This window comes from Lycium ferocissimum, chromosome 4 (genome assembly GCF_029784015.1).
Source record: "Lycium ferocissimum isolate CSIRO_LF1 chromosome 4, AGI_CSIRO_Lferr_CH_V1, whole genome shotgun sequence".
Taxonomy (NCBI): domain Eukaryota; kingdom Viridiplantae; phylum Streptophyta; class Magnoliopsida; order Solanales; family Solanaceae; genus Lycium; species Lycium ferocissimum.
This window is the reverse complement of record NC_081345.1, coordinates 32,418,889-32,426,930: the sequence shown is the minus strand read 5'-3', so window position 1 is coordinate 32,426,930 and position 8,042 is coordinate 32,418,889. Positions and strand designations below refer to the sequence as shown.

The 8,042-nt window shown below is 34.3% G+C and overlaps 2 protein-coding genes across 2 annotated transcripts; both read right to left on the bottom strand.

Moving 5' to 3' along the window:
• Nucleotides 1-474: 474 nt before the first annotated feature.
• On the bottom strand, nucleotides 475-2,290 carry LOC132054602 (early nodulin-like protein 6). Its single transcript, XM_059446577.1, has 2 exons — nucleotides 1,691-2,290; nucleotides 475-945 (listed from the first exon to the last, which is right to left on the bottom strand). The coding sequence occupies exons 1-2, from the start codon at nucleotides 1,875-1,877 to the stop codon at nucleotides 626-628; spliced, it is 507 nt and encodes a 168-aa protein (XP_059302560.1). The 5' UTR covers nucleotides 1,878-2,290; the 3' UTR covers nucleotides 475-625.
• Nucleotides 2,291-3,635: 1,345 nt separating this feature from the next.
• LOC132054601 (piriformospora indica-insensitive protein 2-like) lies at nucleotides 3,636-6,116 on the bottom strand. Its single transcript, XM_059446576.1, has 2 exons — nucleotides 5,564-6,116; nucleotides 3,636-4,869 (listed from the first exon to the last, which is right to left on the bottom strand). Exons 1-2 carry the CDS (start codon nucleotides 5,780-5,782, stop codon nucleotides 3,685-3,687), a joined length of 1,404 nt encoding a protein of 467 aa, XP_059302559.1. The 5' UTR covers nucleotides 5,783-6,116; the 3' UTR covers nucleotides 3,636-3,684.
• Between the last annotated feature and the right edge of the window lie 1,926 nt (nucleotides 6,117-8,042).

The following is an 8,042-nucleotide window of genomic DNA, read 5'->3' as shown; positions in this document are numbered from 1 at the left end:
TTGACATTACTAGGTAATACTATATCAATTCAGCTTAATTAGACCCTTTTTTCTCAGGTCTCTTTCTGCGTATGAATTAATTAGATCACTTCGTTACAAAAATCCAGATTGGCAGTACGTACTAACCTTAAGGACTTGACTCAATATGCACTGACAGTGCAGTGCAAAATGAATATTTGCTAAATTAGTGAAGTTTAACCTGCTATAAAAGACTAAATTTGTCTTATTTGTCAAGTTATCAATTCCGCTATGTACGGGGTAACATGGTGGGAAGGCACCAAATGTTTTTACCAAACTAATAAATGTGATATGTGCTACACACAGTTTTATCACTTAACCTGTGTAATTAATGTATATTTTTTCATTTATCAAATCACTTAACAATGATAAGTTAAATTACCAGTGCAGTGTGAGGACTGGGAAGTACAATCCATTGACTCGTGTCAATGAAGCTTAAAAAATAACAAAAGGCAATACACCAATAAAACCACGATTACCCCTAAAATAAATAATTTCAACACTAAAGCCCAAAAAAACAAATTCCATGAGTTCATAATCACTAGTAAAAGATGCACACCTCAAAGTACCTAATGAGAAAAAACCTAAAATATTCAAGATTCGTAAACTACATAAAAATGCCTACAAATAACATCGCCACAAACACCATTCCATTTATAACATTAGCCACGTTAGCACCAGCAACAGTTGGTGTGGAAGTGTGATTAGCAGATTGAGGAGGGGCTGCTGGTTCTAAAACTTTGATTATCATTTTCAAACCCCTCTCACAGTGTCCTGATACACCACTAATAAAGTAGTACAATCCAGGTTGCTCCAATTTATAGATAGACTTTCCATTATTGGAGAAGAAAATTGGATGACTCGACTTGCATTTCTCGTACTCCTCTTTTGTCACCACCAGAACTGAATCTTTCTTATACTCAAACCCTGCGTACATCACAGATTTATGGGTGGACACAACCGTAAAAATCATGCAACAATATCAGGGATGGACGTCGTAGATGAGTTTATGTTATATGCACCGATAAAATAAAGAATTTTATATTATCGGGATATAGCATGGTTGGTCAAACTTTCGAAATATGCTTATTTTGATAAGTGTGTTGTATTAGAAATTTTTCGAAAAAAAATATTTTTGGAGAGTAGCGATTTGCGTTTGGCTAATCAATTTGAAAGCACTTTTGTCAATTAAGAGTAACAATTTGTGTTTGGTCAAGGTTTCAAAAGTGTTTAAAGAGAAAATCACCTCTTTTTCGGTTTCTGGAAAAACAGCGTCTATTACTACTCAAAAACACTTTTTTTCTTCTAAAGCTTAGCCAAATACCTCAACTTTCTAAAATAAACATTTTTTAAACAAAAATATAAGCACCATTGGCTTCTTAGAAGCTTGGCCAAATAGGATATGAATTGATCTACAATTACATGTAACTTTTTGATATGATAACCTAATAAATTAGTAGCATGCTGTAATTGGTTATACGATATTGTAAAACTTCTATACAGCGTTAATTGATGTATATAACTTGGGTGTGCTTTTGACTTGAACAGTATATACGTATACTTGAACAGTATATGCTTTATAGTACTATGTTATGATGACTAAATTAAATTTTTGATGCCTTTGAACATGAAGAGATACAAGGACTAATGCTTAAGGTAAAAGAGAACTTACTTAAGGTGTCGTTAATCTTAAACCTATTCTTTCCAGCCCACTGGTTATACACTTGATCATCTTTTACTGTAGGGACAACCCATCCTTTGTCACCACCAACATTAAATTCAGTGGCAAGAACCGTGAAGAAATTAAGTGAACAAAGGAAGAAAAAGACTAAGCAGAGAAAAACTTTAGAAGAAGCCATGAAAATAGTTCTTTTTTTTGGATTTGAAAGAAGGGAGCTCTGCGAATGCTCTGTTTAAGTTATAATGAGGCAATGGAAATGCATATCTGAGTGGTTTTGATTACTTAAAAAGGAGTTGGTTAATGGCAGTGATATCGTGGTGGAGTGTACCATCATATAAGGAGAGAAAGATGGAGAATTGTGGGGTGCATGTTGGCATCAGTTTAGGGGAACTTCTATGTTAATTAGTTGTAACTGTTTATCAAATCTTTTACCGGAAATCGCTGAGCATCTGATTAGTTTAAATATTTTTGAAGATGTGATCATTATCTATCTGGGGTACTCATCATTAATCTTTGATTCTGTTGATTCTAATTGGTGAAAAACAGGGGTAAGATATTGGCGGCAGAAAGAGAAAAAGCTCGTTTCTTTAGTCATTTTCGTTTGGAGGGTTTTGATGGGAAATGATAGCCCGGTTCCTGATTGACTTCAAAAAGTTAATTGTATTTTTTGGAGAGGTATAGCCTGTTTGGTAAAATTTATTTTTTTAAAAAAGTGTTTATTTTAAAAAAAAGTAAGGTATTTGGCTAAACTTTTGGGAGAAAATAAGTACTTTTGGGGAGCAGTAGAAACAGTTTTTCAGAAGCTAAAAAAAAGTAGTTTTTCCCAATAAGCACTTTTTTGAAAGCACTTTTTTGAAAAGCAATTTTGAGAAAAATACAGTTAAAAGCACTTTTTAAAAGCTTGGTCAAACACTAATTGCAGCTCAAAAGTGTTTTTTAAATTAATTAGTCAAAAACAAACGGCTTCTCACAAAAAGTACTTTTTTAAAAAGCACTTTTAAAAAAAATGCTTTTCAAAATAAGCTGATTTTAGAAATTTGCTAGTAAAAGGGTTAAAAAAATTCTTGCCAAAAAAGAAAGGGTGAAAAATTGGTTGAACTATTACAAATGTATACTAGTAGCAATTATGCCTTATGTTTGTTTTTCTTTTTAACATAAATACCCCTTACTGTTAGCCAAGTGGAGTAGATATGTCCCTAAACTAGTGGAAATAGAGCAATTATCTCCTTATCAGTAACCAAGTACCACAAAGCAAATGAAAGGCGTAACTGCTTTATTTTCAATAGTTTGGGGCATACCATTTTGCCTATAGTCTACTATTACTAATGGAAATAATCATGCCAAAGGGAGCAAGTCATCTTATTCCTTATCCGACTTAACAATAGAGCCCCTCTTTTGCCAACCAAGATAGCAACCCGAAAATCTAATTTTATTTACTTCGGATTGCTTTTCATTAGTGTTCATTGTTGAGTGATCGCTCACTATCTAGCTAGAAAAGATGGTCCGAAAGGTTCGGAAGGCTCTAGACGGACCAAGTGCCAGGGAGATTAAAAAAAAAAAAAAAAACGTTGGCCTATGGGTAAAACCTCGCCAACGGAGAAACTTTCTCCAATGAGAGTTGATCCAGAAAGCTAGGCCCAGGTCCTAGACCATAATACAATTTTCTTCATATTTTTGTTTCATTTCATTAGGCAATGTATAAACGGTCTTCTTGATAGGGTCATTTCCTTTTACAAATTGATCATTAATATGTTAATCCTGTGGTTTTCAAAATCATAACTAAAAGAAGGACAAAAATAACCAACTTGCTTTATATTTTTGGTTAACAATTATTGCTCCATTATACTCATTGTGAAGAATCCATGCAGATCAAGGTTTCTCTTCAAACAACTTAAAATTCTAGTAGAAAGCTGTGGTCTACAGGCAGAGCAAAATAGGCAAGAACGAACCAAATTCTTTCTCATAGAATGAAGCAAGATAATTATTCATAAAAATATGATCCATAGAAGAGACATAAGTATCATCCATACAACAGAACAAAATGTAAAACGACTAACAACGTTGTCTGGTTGCCCCAAAGAAGCTATAAGGTAAGGATTCTGATTCAGATATTCATTCTTTATGCTTTCTTGTTCACATTGTTTTACTCCTTCTGGAACGTGCCTTAACTCGAGGGACGAGCACAGATTCGTATTGCCTGAAGCTCGAAAACGACTCCTTAATTTTGCAAAGAACCTTGGTGAAAATTCAAGTTTCCCTGTGAAATCATTTCCATCCAAGTACAAAGCATTAATAGTTGGTATCTTCTCAAATTTTGATGGAATAATTCCTGAAAGAATGTTATTGCTGAGGCTGAGAAATCTCAACCTTTTCATTTCTGTCATGGAATTTGGTATATTCCCTGTCAATCCCATGTTTGAAAGATCCAACATTTCCAAGTTTTTCATGTTCCCCCATTGAATTCTTGTAACATAATCAGATATCGGATTGTCGGATAAAACAAGTTCTTCTAAGGAATCCATTTCTTGAAATGCCTCTGGCAACTCCCCGGAAAAATTGTTGTGGCTGAGATCTAACAGTGTTAGACTCTTTAGTCCTCCAATTTCTCTAGGTAATTTTCCGTGTAACCGATTGTTGCTCAAGTCAAGCTTTATAAGCGAAGTCAAATCACCAATAGTCACAGGTAATGCACCAGATAGAAAATTCCTGCTGGTGTCAAGTATAAAAAGATTTATCAATCTTCCTATACTATTAGGAATAGGACCAACAAAATTGTTGTCTGCCAAGACTAGGCGCTTTAATTTACTTAAATTGCCTAGCACTTCTGGTATTTCTCCTTCGAGTCCATTTTCAAGCAGCACCAAAGATTGAAGATTCTTAAGGTAGCCAAAACTTGTGGGAATTGTACCAGAAAGACCAGCATTCGATCGAAACTCTAACGATTCCAGGCTGTTCGCAAGACTATCCCAATTTGATATGGGAATTGTAATTTGTTTGTTCAGATCTGAGAGGAAGCAATTTGAGAAGGAAAGTCTTTTTAGATGCTTAAGGTCAAACAAGTGTTCTGTGAATTCTGCAGCTGGGGAGCAGTGAAGGGAGTTGTCGTATAGGTCTCCGATAGTTAAATCCGTTATGTGCCAGAAGCCATTGGAGAAATCACATGATACTCCCTGTGTATTATAATTAAAACAAGAGTTCATGGAGCTGATAAAAGTAATTAAACTAGAATTTATGTTACAATGTAGAGAATTTTTACTCTATTTTAGACTTAAGTTAACCAACAAGAACAAGTGACTTTTCATGGTTAACTTGGAAAATAGATTAATAACATCTATTTATGCCATAAGTCATGTTTCAGGTGAATTAGTCGCTTGCGGAAAATAACTCACGAAGATGAGTGAGATGTGTTACGGTATTAGGAAGTGGAGACTACTTAATTCTAGAAATGAATACAATTTTACATCAAGATAAGGGAAGTCATTATAAAAAAGTGATAAATTTTGCAATTACTGCAGTAGATGGTACTAATAGGAAAGTGTCTTAGAAATTGGATAGCTCCTTAATGATGTCTCTCTCTGACATACACTCACATCACACTGATCGGAAATCCAGAAATGAAATAAGAATTTAGGAATTCCTTGTCACTTTAACTAACAATTTTATGGAAAGAGTTGATGAAAAAAATCCATGCATGGCTTTGTAACATACTCTACTGAGTGCATGCTGGAGCAACACTTTTTGTTTAACTAGTGTTGTCTGAACTAGCATTACTGTTTTTTGATTTCCAATTCCAAACAAACAAAAAAACAAAAAAAGAATGGTAAAACATACTAGAACTAGCAAATGAAATCATAAGATTAGTACCTCTATTGTTGTCCAGCCACAAGGATCAGGATAAAGAAATGAACCATTCCACTCATTTCCAACAAAACCTTGAATGGCAGAGTACAATGCCTCTTTCTCATATTTCTCCATTGGAGCTATAGAAGCATCTGATGCACCATTGCACAAAATAATATAGACCCCAACAAGAACAAGCTGAAGAAACATAATGTGAATTCTGGTAAACAAGTTATTTTTCATTGATACTTCAGAATAGCCAAGAATTAGCAAACAAGAAACAGAATAGTGCAAGAGCAAATTTTGGAAGTTGAAGACTGGAAGGGAACCTCTGTTTGCATGGTACAGAAGAACACAAGAAGAAAGTTAATTGTGGATATTCATGAAAGACATACAGAAACCAAGAAAATAAAGAAAAAGGTTCAGTCTGGGAATCTCTGAATCTGCTAATAAATATAAAGGGAAAAAAGCAGTTAGAGAGAACGGAGCACAGAGGATATGAAACTGTCCTGTTTTGTGTTTATTTATTGCTACGGCAGTAAAGCAGAGAAGAAAAAAGTAGAATAACAACAAAAGACGGAAGATCTACAAAGCCTTGCAGCCAAGTACAATAAGAAACGTCTATCGAGGCTAAAAAGATATAAATGGTTATAGTCGCAATAGTAATTACAATTACTAAAATAGCAGAGCTAGCAGCCAGCAGTAAAGGGCAGCTTTAAAATCTGGTTAGGCAAATCAAATGGCTACCCCATGCAATATAGTCTTGTGATATTGCTGCTTCTGTTGTCTGTCTTTTTTGTTCAATCATCGAGAAATTAATTTGGGACCAACTTTTAGGACCAATTACAGTTTTATAAATTCAGGGATAATGAGTTCGTGCGTTTATCTTTCTTCACTTAAATATCAGACTTAATTCGAATGGCGCAGAACTTCAACCTATGTACCGTTGAGCCTGGAACTTTTTTAACCAAAAAAATAACGTTTGGAACCAAACTAACCCTTTAAAAAAAAAAAAAAAAAAAAAAAAAGGCCGCGCACGGAGACAGGTGCGTGAAAAGGCCAAAGTGTACATTTAAACTTTGGTCCTTTCACGCACAGATTCTGTGCGTGAAAGGCATACCAAAAACCCACCAGAAGCCTCCCATTTCCAAAGATACTCTTCTCTTTCATTTCCTCCATTTTCATCCTTTCAATACACTTTTGCACTCCCAAAAACATGTCTCAAAGTTTTAAAACTTCAAAGTTTGCTATACAACCGATATTTGTGAATGCGGTTATCACTGTAAACTAAAAACATCAAAGACCCAATATAATCCGGGTCGCCGTTTTTGGCGTTGTAAAGTGCCCGAAGTAAGTGTTTTTACATTTTTTAGTGTTTTTTTTTCCACGTTATCCACATATATTACTTTAAAAAACTGATTTTTTTGTAATGTTTATAGGATATGGGCGGTTGCAAACACTTTTGGTGGGAAGATAGTATTCACGTGGATAAAACGGTGATGGCGAAGTTTAAAAATCCACTTTTTGATAGAGATACCGCGACTCAACGTATCTCTAGAAATACCACTAAGTTGGACTGTCAATTTAAGCTTGTGGAAGCTGAAGAAAAAATTGAACTTTTGGAGGTCTTGCTCACCTGTTCCCCAAAAAAATGAATTTTGCTCAAGGCTAACCTTAGAGACGCTCAACACGAGAAAATAGCTTTAAAAGAAAAACTTAAATTGTGGAAGATTATTTGTGTTATCTTGTTGTTGTTTATTATTTATATGTATTTTGTTTATTAAGTTTAATATTTCTATGGATTATGTTTTTTTACTAGTTGTACCTTTTCCCCTATAATGTAATCCGCACCCTTTATGCACTAATTTATTTGTGTTTCTTTGTTAAATTGTCAATTAATACTAGACCTTAACAATAAAAGCAAATTAAAAACATGTCAAACTAATTCAAATTGATGACTTCGTACCACATGTCATGTTCTCATGCAATCAAGTGCTTTGAGAGAATGGCCGGAAATGTAACTAATTATGTGACGGGGGAATATAAGGTCGTAAATTACCTTAAAGCATATTCCGGCCACTTCCATCCTCTTGGTAATCAAACTTATTGGCCAGGCGTGCTGTTTTCTATGGTTGCAAACAAGAAGCATGTCCGTAAATTGGGAAAAAACAAGCTAACCCATTATCCCAATCAAATGGATGTTAGCAAAAAGACTTACTCTCGCAAGTGCTCGATATGTAAGCAATTTGGGCATGATAAGCGTTCATGTGGGCAAAACTCCCGTGGTGGCAGCACATCTGGAAGTAGAAGAGTGTCTAAAACTTGATATATTTTTTTTAAATCTATTGTAATTTAATGATGTATTTCGTTGCTAATGGAATAAAATATTTTTCAATTATTATGAACCTCTCGTATTGGATGAATTATTTTAAATATTATATTTATTTTTGCACATTCAAAAGGTGCGGATTACATAATATAATAACAAAATAAAAAAATAAAA

Excerpts from the sequence above, each read along its gene's own strand:
- LOC132054602 (XM_059446577.1), bottom strand. The coding sequence starts at position 1,877 with ATGGCTTCTTCTAAAGTTTTTCTCTGCTTAGTCTTTTTCTTCCTTTGT. Across the intron at positions 946-1,690 it reads TAAGATTAACGACACCTTAA|GGTTTGAGTATAAGAAAGAT; the intron begins GTAAGTTCTCTT and ends TGATGTACGCAG.
- LOC132054601 (XM_059446576.1), bottom strand. The coding sequence starts at position 5,782 with ATGAAAAATAACTTGTTTACCAGAATTCACATTATGTTTCTTCAGCTT. Across the intron at positions 4,870-5,563 it reads GTGGCTGGACAACAATAGAG|GGAGTATCATGTGATTTCTC; the intron begins GTACTAATCTTA and ends TATAATACACAG.